This window comes from Typopeltis vanoorti, chromosome 11 (assembly GCF_054136105.1).
Source record: "Typopeltis vanoorti isolate ZY-2024b chromosome 11, IOZ_Tvanoo_1.0, whole genome shotgun sequence".
NCBI classification, from domain to species: Eukaryota; Metazoa; Arthropoda; class Arachnida; order Uropygi; family Thelyphonidae; genus Typopeltis; species Typopeltis vanoorti.
The window spans coordinates 100,697,995-100,714,391 of record NC_143559.1 but is presented as its reverse complement, the minus strand read 5'-3'; the positions used below and the strand labels follow the sequence as shown (position 1 = coordinate 100,714,391).

Below are 16,397 nucleotides of genomic sequence, written 5' to 3'. Positions count from 1 at the left end.
ATAACAAAGATGGTTTCAGGACTGTACAATATTAGTTATGAGGATCGGCTGAGGGAATGTGGATTGTAGAGTTTGGTAGATAGAAGAAGGAGAGGTGATATGATCGAGACATTTAAACTGTTGAGAGGCAGTTACAGGCTGGACATTGAGGAGGTCTCTCGCTTATTGGAACAGCGGGAAGGAGTGATGACGAGGGGCCATCCCTGGAAGTTACAAAAGGAAGCTGTGAGCAGGAGAGTGGGGAGTGGTTTCTTTGTGTGGTGGTTGAACCGTGGAATGCATTACCTGATATTGTGGTGAGAGTGAGAACGGTCAATGAGTTCACTCTAATTATTAGTGATAATGCTTGGATTTACTATTGATTAATCTTATTCAATAGAATACATTCGGAATAAAATTAACTTCTAGGCAATGTCTATTAGGATGAGAGCAGATAAAAAATATGAAATGGTATCATTGTTTGTGAGATTTATTTCCAAGTATTAGTAAGGCAACACCATCTGCTCAACTCCTTATAGTTCATACCTCCCCCAATATCATTAACAAACAAGTTAAACAGCAATGGTCCTAAAAATGAACCCCGAGGCACACACCACTAGTGATTTTCCTCTTCCAGAATATTGCTACCCCATACACTACTTGTTAATACCTATCCGACAGCCAATCTCCAATTCAGTGCACTAGTCTAATATACAAACCCATCTGATCTAGTTTAACTATCAACTTATCATGTGGTAATCTATCAAAAGCTTTTATAAAGTCTAAGTATACTACTGATGGTATCTATCTCCTGCATCCAATGTGTCTATTACTTTATTGTAATATTACTAAAACATGACCACCCTTTACATAAATTTGTGATTACCAGTTAGCCATAATTTTCTGTTGTATATCTCCAAGCAGGCCGCATGGTTAGCCTAGTGGCTATCCATGCACTTAGCAACCATATTCCTAGGGTCCTAGGTTCAATTCCCATTGATGATGTGAGGAGCTTAAGGATCGTCCTCAGCCATAGCCAAGTTAGCCAGTCTTGGACGTGGACAGCAGGTTTTTTCCCACCAGTTTATGTGGGATTTTTCATCCTGCAAACAGGCAAACTGGCCCCGTGAACACACAGGCTACAGTCATAGGATATAGTACAGCAAGGAAGGCATTGGAAACCACTTTGCTCATAATCATTTCTCTAGTATGGTAGCATATAGCTATCCTCTATCAGCTGTATGGCTGAGGGAATAGAATAGAATCCCCAAGCGGGGTCGCTTAAGGGTCAAAGCCAAATAACCGGGATTAGACCTCCACATCGCCTTTCAGGGATGTAGAGAACTGACTGGGCTTCTGACCTAATATCTAATCATCAGCTTCACATGGTGCATCCTGTTAGTATGTATCTACTCGCTACTGAATGAATGAGGGTTGGCTGGTAATTTGGGACTTAGCTGACCAAATTGTAATTTTTTTTGGCTTAAACCACAAATGCATATGATGGTACAATACCATGAGATTTTATGCGGGCTGCGCATCACACAGTTAAACAAGCCCCTTCCCCTTCATTTTCGTCAGGGAACCAGGGCAAACATTGAAAAGTCAGCTACTGGAACAAGCTCCAACTCAACATCTAGAAGAAGAATAAATTCAACATCAGAAGAACTGAAGATAGGAACCATCAATATAAGAAGTATTAATGGAAAGGAAATAAAACTTCCAGAAGAATTGAAAAAGTACCACATGGACATAATTGGCATTACTGAGACAATAAAGACAAAAGCAGGTGATATATTACTAAATATGGGATGCTTTTTTTTTCAGGCAGTAATGATCAAGGAAAGGAAGGAGTAGAAATAGCATTCAACACTAAACATGAAGATTTCTTGATTGGAAATCAGCTTTAAGTAGAGTTATGTGGGCAAACTTCAAAATGGGGATATGGACAATGAGACTTATTTGTGCCCACAGAAGATTCTTCCAAGGTGGAGGAATTTTTTGAGTCATTAGAACAGTCAGCTGACATAACAAAAATGGAAAAAGTGAACCTTGTTGGAGACCTGAACAACAGAGTAGGAAATGAATCTCACCGGGGATATAGGAAAATTGTGATAAATTTGGAGAAAAGGGCAAAACTAATAATAATGGTAAGTATTTCCTGAACTTCTGGTCAGGACACAGACTAGTCATTACTAATGTCATGTTTCAACATAAAGATGTGCTCAAATTCAGATGGAGAGAAGACACAAGAAATAAGAAATCCTGAACCAGCTCTGTGATATCATTAATAGTGATGTCATAAAGCTGGTTCAGCATTCAAGAGTGTACAGAGGATTTGAAATTGGAAGTGACCATTACTTGGTACTAAGCAGGACAAAAATGGATATCACATTATAAAAACAGTATGTAAGAAAGTTTTACAAATAATTAAAGTTGTGCAGCTTTTACAGGTAAATTATAGACTCAACTATGCATTATTGAAGAATATTTGCAGCAATTTGAAAACAATAATCAAACCTTGGAATCTCAGTGGCAAACTCTGAAGAAGATATTGACTGATTCAGCTAGGGAGGTATGTGGTGAAGTTGTATGCAAGAATTGAAAAATAAGATAACCATGGTGGACACAAGAAGTTAAAGAAGCAGTGCAGGAAAAGAAGAAAGCATATCAAAAGTTTCTAGCAAATAAGTCAGCAGATGCCCTAAAAGAATACAGAGAAAAATGTAAGTGAACTAAGTCCTTTCATATTAGAAATTATGGATTTTACAACCATGTTATAAATAACTCTTTTAATTTCCCGATGTTTTGATCTTCATATTAAGATCATCATCTGGAGCATATACAAATATACAGGATAAGCTGAGTTACATTACATACAGCAAGCTAGAGAAACAATGATTTCATCATAGGTTATCCCACTGGCATGACCTATAGTGGAAAAAAAAAAAATTAAATCATTTAGAAACTACATCAAACTAAATTGTATGTATAATAACATGAATAACATTCTTTCTTATAGATAGTTTTCTTTCAGTAACAATGATGTCCTATTTTTAGTATTACAATTATTATTTTTGATTTAGGATCCTGGATTAACTATAGTCCTGTTTATAGTTACTCTTAGAGAGGAAGGTTCCGTGGGTCGAATATGTGCCTTCCATTTGTTTGGGATTTGTTCAGATTGGGGTGGTTGATAATAATCTCACAGGCTTCCTTAAATTTACATACATACCATGTTCTGGTATGTATGTAAATTTAAGGAGTGCTTTTCCCCAACTAGTGCTTTTCCAGTCAGTTCTATGTAAGGTGTTCAGGGCATGATCAGATCTCCACTATAATTATTATATTTAATGTGCCATTTATGTTCATTTTGTCTGATAGGAATTGTGCATTCTGTTATCCCTATATAAGATATGTTAACAGGTGCAATAAATACAGTATATTTTATAGAGATTGAGGCTCAGATTGAACAATATGGTCAAGGGCACTGGCAATTCTTTAGCTGCTTCACATAAGACTCGTGCTGGTATACCATCCAATCCCACAGATGTATTCACATTAAGGTTTTGTAATAGACTATTCACCTCCACTTCATTCACCACAATTCCTATATAAACTAATGGTTCCTTCATTCCTTCAATGTCGCCACCTGGATGATATACTCTTGCAAAGTGCTCACTCAGCAATTCCACTATATCAACTGATTCAGTGACCTTCCTACCATTGGCATTCCTTAAAATCATTCTGCCATATACAGTTTTTCTCTTACTTGCAGCATATTGAAAAAACTGTTTGGGATTCTTTTTGGCTTGCATGGCTAATTTCCTTTCACAATCCCGTTTTGCTTTTCTTACCACACTCGTTACTCTTCTGGCTTGCGCTTTATATTGTTCGTGTGCCTGCAGGTCACCTTTCTCCTTAAATTCTCTCCACAATTGTTTCTTTTTTTGCGGCTCAAACTTAATGGTGTTATTCATTCATTTAACCCTTACTTGATTTAATATTCGGACTCTAGATATAGAATCAGCCATTACCTCCTGCAAACACTCCTTGACCATTTCCCATCTTGTTCCTATCAACATCCTTGTTCCTGTCATTCTTGTTCCTATCAACATCCAGCCCTTGCAGTTTTACATGCCATGACACTGAACCAAGCAATGTCCTAAGCTTGTCATACATTGCGGTAATTCTACATGTACCCTGTCTTAATCGAAAATTTTTTCACATTTAGTCACCTCCCAGGTCAAGACCTTATGATCACTCTCACCAGTTGGTGGCAACACGGTCATATTCAGTCAAATTCTCAGATGCTATTACTAGTTCAAGCACTCTCGAACTCCTAGTATTTTCCATTACATGCTATCTCATATAGCTATCCCTTAATAACTGCATAAAATCCAGTTCCTTCCTCACATGTGTCCTCTCCTCATTCCAATCACTGTTACCGTAGTTGAAATCCCCCATAATAATTACTCTCCTTCCGCTCATTGCATCAATTTGTTTATGCATACTATGTCCACTGTCTATTCCATCACCTGATCTATAGCAGCACCCAACTGTATATTTTGTTCTGCTAGTCTCAATCTCACACCAAATAGCCTTAAATAAGCTCATTTCACTATCCTGCAATTCAACTTCTGTTCTCCTTGCTGCAGTTCATCAGCTATCATCAATAACACTCCTCCCCCCATTTTATTCTCTCTGTCCCTCCTGAACACACTTTATCCTTCACATTCTATCCCGCTAACTATATCATCTTCTGTCAGCCATGTTTCACTAATGCCAATAATGTGTGGCCAGGAAGAGCCAACCAAGGCCAAAAATTCTTCCTTCTTGTTCCTAATACTCCTGGCATTAGTATACATGAAATGCAGAGGTCCATTAGTCCCAATATCTTGATGCGTTATATTAACTATCTCATTCTGATTTCTTGTCCTTTGTACTAGCTCAGGCACATTATATACATTCTTACACTCAACTGCCTCACTGATGTCTACATATCCTCTTTCCCCCCCCCCCCTTAATAGTTCTAGTTTCCCTGATTTTACACATCCACTCTTTCACTTCATTCAGCAACACTTTTTCCAGTCTCCGCACACCAAATCCATTCAGATGCAAGCCATCCATCTTGTACAAATCCTTTCGCCCATGAAACTCACACCACATCTTCTGCATAGTCTGCACATAGAGTCATTTGCAATTATGGCCCTCCTAAATTCTTCTTTGTCATACCGTGGCAACAGACTCACTTTCCTAACTCTCTCACTCTTTTCTTTTACTAACTCTAATAATTCCTTCAAGTCCTCTCTCATAGCACTTTTATCTTCTTTCAAATCATTTGTTCCTGCCACAACTATCATTTCTGATGTCCCTTTAATGTAAGGAATGGTTATAGTTTTATTGTAACCTGGTTTGTCTTTGCTTTTTATTGAGGTCTTGTAGAAAATTTTGTTAATACTTGTAGAGAGGCTTATACGCTGGTTAAACATGATAACTAATAATTAAGGAATTGACAGCGTACACTAGAAATATAAATTAAATAAACTTTAATATATACTTTCCGATATTTCGGCAACGTCACGTTGCCATCTTCTTGGGAACTTAATACAAAGACAAGTGTACCCAAGTACTACATAACAGCAAATGAGAAATGAAGCGAGGAAGCTATTGTTTTTCTAAAGTCCTGATGGTGCCCCCTGGCAGGCTATATTGGTAGTTCTTGGCCTTTGGGCTGAAGTTCTTCTGATAAATGTTTTCCAAATTTGGGGCAGTCTCATGCATCCAACTTTATTGAGGTTTGGCATGTTCCTAAGGGCTGAGGCTGATTTCATGAATAGTCTTTCATATTTGAACTTGCTGCAGTGTATTACTGTGGCTTTCTTCCACATTATTCTGTGGCAAGTATCCAGAGCATGGTCTGCAAGCCCAGAGTGGCTGTACTGGAAATCAGATGTAATCTTTGTGTTCTGAGATTCTGATATTTGCTGTCCTGCCTGTTTGGCCAAAGTAGGACAATTTACAGCTGCAAGGGACCTGGTATACACCAGGTAGGTCTAGGGGAAGTGGTTGGTCTTTAGTGGAGCGGATAAGGGATGCCAATTTTCTATATGGTCTGTAACAAGTGGTCCAGTCATGTTTTTTTAGGATTTTGTTGATTTTTTCTGAGGTGCCTCGGATGTAGGGAATGGTGATGGATTTAGAGTAATGTTTTTTGTGAAGGGGGGGGGGGGGAGGTGGATTGTGGATAACTGGTTTAAGTATTTTTTGGATTCTTTTTTTTTGGGCAGGGGGGGGGGGTAGCCATTGGCTGAGAAAGTGTCAAGGATGTGATTTAATTCAGTGGTTAGGGCTTGATCATTTGAGCAGATTAGTTTTGCCCTGTTGAATAGTGTCTTAATAACTCCATATTGTTATGAGAGGGGGGGGGGGATGGGATTGTTGGTGAATGTATCTGCCTGTATGGGTGGGTTTTCTATAAACTGAAAAAACCAAGGTTCCATCAGGTTGGTGGGTGACGATAGCTTCCTCGCTTTGTTTCTTATTTGCTGTTATGTAGTACTTGCGTGCACTTGTCTTTGTATTAAGTTCCCAAGAAGATGGCAACGTGACGTTGCTGAAATATCGGAAAGTATACATGAAAGTTTATCTAATTTATATTTCTAGTTAGGCTGTCAATTCCTTAATTATTAGTTATCATGTTTAATCAGCGTATAAGCCTCACTACAAGAATTATGATCATCCATGGAGATTCCTTCACACGCAAGGCCCGCCATTACAGCAAACTGAAGCTGAAGTTATCCAGACAACTGAACCATCTGGCATTCCTAAAACGCTGCCGGGATAGTCAAGTCATCCCTAATTGTGTAAAATTTAAACACCGCTTCTTTTCACAGAAAGCTCTTCGTATCTACAACTGGGCAAGCCAAGCTTTACTTCGGGAGCAAATTACCGCTACATGCAGTTCCCTAGCCGACATAAACAGAGCTATTTTAGCACTAAAAATGAGAGCTTTCAAATACGCTTAATCACGAGCTTTGGTCAGTTCTACATGACGTCTCGTGTACGGTGGCAAATAAAGAATTCAAACGAATATGGAGTCGACATATCAACAAGTTTGATAAATTAATAAAGAACTCCGCGTCCGAATCTAAACTACAAACCAACACTGTAGTTAACCTCTCTTCAGTTATCTTGAAGCCTGAAGCATTCAATGCTCTGTCACGTGGTCACAACTTCGCCATTGCTCCTAGGAAATTACCGGCTGAGGAATTAATGATTCAGATTGAACGCAGGATTCGCCACCTTCCCAAACCACATCGCCAGCGATATTAGATTGGATGTAGCCTGTGTTCTCACAAAAGCAAAACCACCAAAAACCAACATATCCATTAGTGAATACAAGTCACTACAAGATTTGAAGAAAAACAAAGAAATAGTTATCACCAAAGCGGATAAGGGGAACGCCACTGTGGTACTCAATCATAATGACTACACAGGTAAGCTTAAGGCTTTACTATTAGATCGAGCTACTTACCTTCCTCTTGAATACAATCCCACCAACTCACAAATTAGAAAACTCCATAGGCTTCTTAAGAGGGTCACTTCTTGGCCTGTGGAGATTACCAACAGACTAAAACCATATAACTCTAGACCCCCCAAAAATACATAAAGAAAATGTGCCATTACATCCCATAGTGGATGGCATTGATTCCCCCACTTACAAACTAGCTAAGCATTTAGCCAAAGCACTCTCACACTATACTGGCAACACACCATCACGCATAAAAAACTCAGCCCACTTCAAAGCCAGTATAGAAAACCTTACACTCCAACAACATAATGACATCGGTCAGTTTTGACGTCTCCTCCTTATTCACGAATGTCCTCCTCAAAGAAACCTTACAGCTAATCCAAGCTAAATTTCCTCCTGATATCTCAGCCCTATTTCAGTTTACAATGAACTCAGGCTATTTCGTTTGGCAGCAAAAATTCTACAAACAGATAGAGGGGACAGCCATGGGTTCACCCCCCACCCCACCCCCCCAGCCAACTTCTTTATGGAGACTTTTGAAGAGAAAGCCTTAAACCCAGCCCCACAAAAACCTACCATATGGCTTCGCTACATTGATGATGTGTTTGCTATTTGGCCACATGGCCCAGATTCACTCCTCTCCTTCCTAACACACTTAAACAACCAACATTCTAGAATCAAGTTCACCCTGGAAAAAGAGAAAAACAATAACCTCCCCTTCCTAGACACATAGACACACTAGTCACCCACCAATCTGATGGAACCTTGGTTTTCTCAGTTTATAGAAAACCTACCCATACAGGCAGATACATTCACCAACAATCCCATCACCCCCCCCCACAACAATATGGAGTTATTAAGAAACTATTCAACAGGGCAAAACTAATCTGTTCAAATGATCAAGCCCTTGCCACTGAACTAAATCACATCCTTGACACTTTCTCAGCCAATGGCTACCCCCCCCTGCCCAAAAAAAAAAGAATCCAAAAAATACTTAAACCAGTTATCCACAATCCACCTCCACCCCCCCCTTCACAAAAAACATTACTCTAAATCCATCACCATTCCCTACATCCAAGGCACCTCAGAAAAAATCAACAAAATCCTAAAAAAACATGACTGGACCACTTGTTACAGACCATATAGAAAATTGGCATCCCTTATCCGCTCCACTAAAGACCAACCACTTCCCCTAGACCTACCTGGTGTATACCAGGTCCCTTGCAGCTGTAAATTGTCCTACTTTGGCCAAACAGGCAGGACAGCAAATATCAGAATCTCAGAACACAAAGATTACATCTGATTTCCAGTACAGCCACTCTGGGCTTGCAGACCATGCTCTGGATACTTGCCACAGAATAATGTGGAAGAAAGCCACAGTAATACACTGCAGCAAGTTCAAATATGAAAGACTATTCATGAAATCAGCCTCAGCCCTTAGGAACATGCCAAACCTCAACAAATTTGGATGCATGAGACTGCACCAAATTTGGGAAACATTTATCAGAACTTCAGCCCAAAGGCCAAGAACTACCAATATAGCCTGCCAGGGGGCACCATCAGGACTTTAAGAAAACGATAGCTTCCTCGCTTTGTTTCTCATTTGCTGTTATGTAGTACTTGCATGCACTTGTCTTGTATTAAGTTCCCAAGAAGATGGCAATGTGACGTTGCCAAAATATCGAAAAGTGTATATTAATGTTTATTTAATTTATATTTCTAGTGTATGCTGTCAATTCCTTAATTATTAGTTATCAATTTTGTTAATAGTGTTTTAGCTGTACACATTTTTTTGAAAAATATTGCTGATGACTTTAAATTCGTCTTTCAGTGCATGTTCACTGGAGCAGATCTTCGGAGCTCTGTTTTTTAGAGTATTAATGACACCTAGTTTTTGTGTTGGGTGGTGGTAGGAGTTTATGTGTATATATTGGCCAGTATGTGTTGGTTTCTGGTATAAAGATTGCCAGAAGGAAGATGTGTGACAAGTGTATCTAGAAGCGGAAATGTTCTGTTTTTCAATCTCAGTTGTGAACTGTTTGTGTTGTTTGTTTTGGTGGCTAAGGAATGTGTCTAGTGACTGGTGGCCATGGGACCAGATCACAATTCATTGGAATCTAAAGCATGTTGCTCAAAATGTTCCATATAGAAGTTAGCAATAGGGAGGGATAATTGTGAGCCCATGGCTGTGCCTTCTTTTTGTAGGTAGAAAGCATTTTGCCATACAAAATAACCAGAATGTAATACATGCGCAAAGAGCGCTGTGATATCTGGAGGGAATTTGTTCTGTAGAAGAAGGATTGTGTCATTGATTGGGACATTCGTAAAGAGGATAGAGATGTCAAAACTGACTAATAAATTATCTTTTTCTAATGTAACGTGTTTGATAATGTTTATAAGGTGTTGTGTGTTTCTGATATAGGAGTGGGAATGACCTACCAACTCCTTGAGTGTTGCTGCTAATTTTTTGGCTAAGAGATAATTCAGGCTATCTATCCCTTCGACTATCGGCCAGAGAGTTGTGTCAAAGATCAGATCCAGGCTACTAGGAAGAACTTAGCCATTACTCAAAACCAGCTACAAAATGAAAAATCGGAACTTTCAAGCTACTTAAACACAGATATCTGGATGATCCTGGAAAATATTACAGACAACACGGCGAACCATATCCTTCAAACAAAGAAAGAAAATCTAATTTCCAAATTTTATAGACTAAAAGATCGACAAAACCAACAGTCATTCAAATTTCTCCATGATGAATGATAACAGCCAACCAGAAGCAAGAAACAACAGGAGCCACCAATCACCTGCAGGTAACGGTAATGTATTGAACCTATCCAACCACGCTTTAAACAAAGATGAACTCTTGGTACTCAAAAAAGGTCTAAATTTTGCAGTAGCACCCAGATTGTTAAAGAAACTGGAATTTATTTATAATATTGAAAAAGCATGAGATTCATCCCAAATAACATAGCAGACAAAATACATTTAGAAACTGCCAACATTTTAAATCATAACAAAACAATAACAAGCAACTTAACAAAACACGAATTAACAGCTGTAAAATCATTCAAATCGAATCCGAACATTGTTATAACTAGAGCCGATAAATATAGTGCCACCGTTATTTTAAACTGAACCACTTACTTAGAAAAAATGAATTTGCTGGTCTTGGACAATAATACATACCAATTCGTTAACTACAACCCAACCAATAGAATAAAAAAAGAAAACAGAGAAACTACAGAAGTCAATTACCACATGGCCTGAAGATATGGTCAAAAAACTATTTCCGCACTACTCTCGTTCCCCAAGAATTTATGGGCTACCCAAAATACACAAAGAAAACACACCACTCCGGCTAATAGTCAAAGGGAATAGATAGCCTGAATTATCGCTTAGCCAAGAAATTAGCGGCAACACTCAAGGAGTTGGTAGGTCATTCCCACTCCTATATCAGAAACACACAACACCTTATAAACATTATCAAACACATTACATTAGAAAAAGACAATTTATTAGTCAGTTTTGATGTATTTGGTTGTAATTCTTCAGCCATCATCAGCAATATCCCACCTTCTGTACTATTCCCTCTATCCTTCCTGAAAATACAATACCCTTTACATTCTATCCCTGTAAGTATATCATTTCTGTCAACGAGGTCTCACTGATGTATAATTGTTGGCTTAGTCGAGCTTACCAGTGTCAAAAATTCTTCTCCCTTATTCCTGATACTTCTTCCATTCATGTATATGCATTTTAACATATTGTTGTATAGCCTCCATAGCTCAGTTGGTATAGACGAAACCCTTTAGTCGGAAAGACCTGGGCACAATTCATGTCCATGATGTGAGGAACCTTTATCTGTTCTCTTTCGACAAATGGTGAGTTAACCGGTCTCATACAGAGGTAGGGTTTTTTTTAACCTGGAAACTTGAGTTTTTCATTCCCCAGAACAGGCAAACCAGCCCCGTGAACACACACATCTACAGATATAGGACACTCTGGGAATAAGGATTGACTCACCTACTCCGTGGAATTTTCAATTTTGAATCGTATCAGGCCACTAGGCCTAATACATCCGTAAGAGGCCACTAGGCCTAATATGTAAAGGAAGAGGAAGAAGAACATACTATTGTAACCACAATTACCCTTGTACGATGTCATTACCAATCCATCTGAATCAGAAACCTGTGAAATTGCATTTGGTATTGCATAATCATTTCTGAAAACTCTCATTTATCACAGGGGAGGGGGGTGCGTGGCCAGACACATGCTTGTTTGTGTCTTACCTATTATCTCTAGTTTCCTTGTTTTTGCAGTTCCAAACTCTTAATAAACAACACTTTCTCCAAACCCCAAAACGATTTAAATGTAGTCTGTCTGGCATATATAAGTCCTTTCTTCCATCAAATTCACTCCATACATCAGTGAACTGCACACTATTCCTCCTGCACAATCTTCTCTTAGACTCATTAACAATCATGACCCCTTCTTCTCAACTCTGTCTGAGGCAGCAGGCTCACAATTTTTACTTCTTGCAACAGCTCTTTCACATCTTCTCTCATTGCATACTTCTTCCCTTTCAAATCATACCTTACCTTTTTCCCTTTTGCAAACTAATAGCATCACTAACATCCTTGATTTTCACACTTACGAAACATGCTTTCATCACTTGCTCATTTAATATACCTCTTATCACAAATCTCCATACAATACCACATCCTTCTTTTGTTCAAGGTTATGCAGTGGTCAGCATTCATTGTATAGAATTTATTAAAGTAATTACTCTAAACTCTCATTTTGGACTAATTACTTTACTTACAATTAAGCAAATAACTCTCAATACTTCAACCTCTATAGTGAGGCCATCATCAGGAAAACCTACATATGGACAGGACACAAGCAACTTAGCATTTAGATTTAGCTTATGCTATAGTAAGTTAAATCTAAATCGTCGTCATCTCCCTATCCAGGTTCTAGGCCAAATGGCCTGTTCCGGACTCAGTCCATCCTCTTCTTGGTTGTCCCCTGTTCTTTGTTCCTCTAGGGTTATATGTTGAAATCTTTTTTGGTAATCTTTCTCTCTCTCTGCATTCTTGCTATATGGTCTAGCCAGTTTTTCCTATATTTAATCATTGAGTCTGTTATGGAATTGATTTTAAGATTTTTAATTATTTCGCTGTTTCTGTTTTTTATCTAATAAGGTGGGTTTTTCTGGGTGGGTTAAATCTAAATACTCTGTTAATTGTGTACACTAGCCTGACCTCTGGTGAAAAAATAAAAAAATAAAACAAATAAATAAATAATATCTTATTTAATGAATTAATTGACATAAATAAAATAATTTTTATATACATAATAAGAATTTTCCCTCCACAAATTCTACATATTGAATACCTTATCGTTATTTGCAGTTTCTCGCACTTTAATGTTTTCCAAATTCACATTTTCTTTCATTCTCATGCCTGCTGTACCCATGAGTCACTTTGGTTCTTGTTTTGTCCTGTGAAAGATGCAACATTAATGCACTATTTCGCTACTTACTGTCACTTCATCAGCCACTTCTTTCACACTCTCCTTCCAAGCATTATCATTTAGTACTTCCGTATTCACCAGACTATTTTTGCTATCTTTCCTTACGTTGTTAGCATTTGTCAATTCATTTTCCCACTTTCTACCCGACGCCCATTTCTTGCACTGGCATATGAAACATTTACGACAAATTATCTCTCCAATCAAACTTTTGTACTACAAACCCATTCACTCTTGGCAATGCATACATAATACATACACTACTTCATACAAGATCAGTCATGCTAAACTCTACTGCATTTTCCTTGTACACATTGGCGCTATGTATTAAAATGCTTTCTAAAACAATAACCCCTTTTTAATTTCACAAACATACACAACTTAACAGTCTAAAATAAGTAGTAACTAAAAATAATTACTAATATCCACTAAAATAAAAGACTTGTCTGTAGAACATGTGCAACACATAGCTTTTGCTTTGCGCTGTGATATCACCACCCTGATAAAACCCAAAGATGATAATCCATCTCAGATTCTAATAAATCTTAGAAATAATTAACAGTGCTTAGCTAAAATGTGAACATGAGTTCTCAAGAGCTAAACCACAAAGTATCTGTGTGAACATTGACAGTTAAAGTTAATTTTTGGATCTATAAATAATTTTTGGCTTATGTCATTATACATATTAAAAGCTTTACAAAATGGATGTACTTCAAAAATGCAGAATATGAATTTGCATAATTTTTCACTAGAAATGACTTGTGCCCTTTGATTAGAAATACTCATCTACAAATTCCATCAATGATATGAGAAATGTTTATAAATACTTTCCAGCTGATTGTTAATTAGCCAGTTTCATACAGCAATAGCTGTCCCGCCTCTGAAATGCTGTTTTTAGAAATTTTTTACTTGGTTCCCATAATGCACAACAATATACAGGTTCAAAAGCATGCTTTGCATTATGGGATATTGATATGGAGTCAATAACCTGTATATACAAGTGGACTAGTCGTGAAGAAACTTCATGTGCAAACTAGAGTTGCAAGAGAATGTAGCAGTAGATTTGAGCTATGCTAAAAAAAGTGTTTTTAATCAGTATATAGTGTGGCTTTTTGTTACAAATTGCACTACATTTTTTTCAGTTTATTACAAGTGTCTTTCAGTAGTGTTGTTATTGGAATTTTGTTGTTCTTTATATTGTGTTTTTCTGCTGGTTTATTCTTACCGAGAGGGTGAGGTCAGATTCAGATGCATTCAGAGGTAGCAGAGAAGAAAAAGATAAGTTTTCGTTATTTTTATTAGTTTTTTGCTTTAATTAACACAACATAAAGTAATTTGCATTTGGGGAAATTGTACTTAAAAACAATTTTTAGTACAATTGTAGTAGTTCTTCGTGCACTGTTTGAATGATGGCAGAAGCTGCAGCTCAGTTTACTAATGGCTTGTCACCAAGTTCTCTTCCATTTAAGGACTACATTGTTATATGGCCAGTAGGAGGAGAAATGATTGTAGAAAAATTACATTGTTGGATAGAAATCGGAATAGAGTGACTGATGCAAAGGACATAGTGGAGTTGTTCAATGAACTTTATTGGAGAAGTAGATTTTAATACTAGAGGGAAAGGTAGACCCAGGAGAATGTGATTCGAACACATTAAGGACTGGACTGGCTTGAATTACCATAAATGTTCCAGAGCAGCAAAAGAAAGAAAACATTCTGTGACATGGTTGCCAGCCATGTCACAGTAACCCAGAGGATTGCTGCAATACTGAGAAGGATGCTGACCTGCAGTGATAAAAGAGTTGTCATTCCATTGTATAAAGCCCTGATCAGACCACACTTGGACTATTGTTCTCAAATTTGGTCCCCAGGATTTGAAGGGGGATAAATTAACTGTGAAAGGGTGCAGAGACAGATGACAAAGATGGTATCAGGACTGTACAATGTTAGTTATGAAGACAGGCTGAGGGAATATTAACTGCAGAGTTTGGTAGATAGAAGAAGGAGAGATGATATGAATGATAAACTGTTGAGAGGCAGTTACAAGGTTGACACTGGGAAGTTCTTTTGCTTGCTCGAACGGGGAAGGAGTGAGGACAAGGTGTCATCCCTGGAAGTTACGATAGGAAGCTGTGAGCAAGAGGGTGAGGAGTGGTTTCTTTGCTTAGAGGGTGGCTGAACCATGGAATGCATTGCTGATGATTTTCGCACGAACAGTCAATGAGTTCAAGGAGTGGTACTTTGTGTTTTCTAGGATGGGCTTACCACGAGTCTTTTAGCTCCATGGAGGCCTGAATCATCATAATAATAACTTTGTTTGCTTACACTTGTAAATGATTGCAGTAAAATATAATTTCTAGTCAAATACAATGTAGAACTCTCTTTCCCTTTCATCAAACAGACAAACCAACCACATATATGAAGATGCAATTAAGTTTAATCTAGGGAAAGGGGGGGGATTGAATTATGAAATTGAGTTATAATAAGTTAATGAAAAGAAAAGGTAAGATAAATCTGTATGTAAATATTAAAGTTTCACTGGATAGAATAGTTGCATGTTTATTTTTATTTTCATATATTTTAGTCCTCACTCAGATATCAAGAGCCAGTTTTAAACCTCCAGCGGGTGCTGTTAACTATGGCTCGCTCTCAACACCCAGAACTATCATCTCGTTTTGATAGTGAAATGGTACAGTGTTGGCTACAGAGTGCTAAATTGGCAAGAAAGTAAGTTATTCATTTAAATTCTTTCAAAGCTTTACTTAAAATCTTTTTTCAGTAACTTTAGCCTTACATATGACAAATGCAATACTAATATATTTGAAGGGAAGAAAAGTTAAAATTTATTTATTGAAAACAGTGGGTCACCCAATTTCTAAATTAAATTTTATAACATTAAATGTTATTACTGTTATTGTGGTGCTTATCTAGTTGATCCAAAGCCTCATCAAGGGTGGGTCCTGTCTATGTCACACTAAATACTTATATCTCCTCTTTGAGTACAATCACTGAAGTGCATTCACAAAAACAAACAGTACCCTCTTTCACACTGACGTAATATGTGCTATGAGAATAATCTGGACCTTACATGCTTCCTAACTACATACACTCTTACTCAACTTCCAGAGAAAACTCTGAATTCTCCATCCACCTTCCATGAGTTAGCCAGTCTCATATGGAAGTGGCAGGGTTTTTCCTTCTGGAAACTGAGGTTTTTCATTTGGCAAAACTGGCAAACTGGAACAGAAAACCACACAATTCACAAACATAATACACAGGCCTTAGTTGCTTTGGTCATAAATCCAAAACAGCCAGCTAACCAACTAACCAACCTTTCATGAGCTGCAAT

General features: G+C 37.8%; 1 protein-coding gene across 1 annotated transcript in view; it reads left to right on the top strand.

The window, feature by feature from the left end:
* Positions 1 to 16,397, top strand: part of LOC150101877 (serine/threonine-protein kinase ATR-like) — an 860,597-nt gene that overhangs the window by 643,606 nt on the left and 200,594 nt on the right. Inside the window, exon 44 of the mRNA XM_090399924.1 lies at positions 15,633 to 15,775. Within this exon, the coding sequence (XP_090256050.1) occupies positions 15,633 to 15,775 (143 nt within the window). The remainder of the gene's footprint in view (positions 1 to 15,632; positions 15,776 to 16,397) is intronic.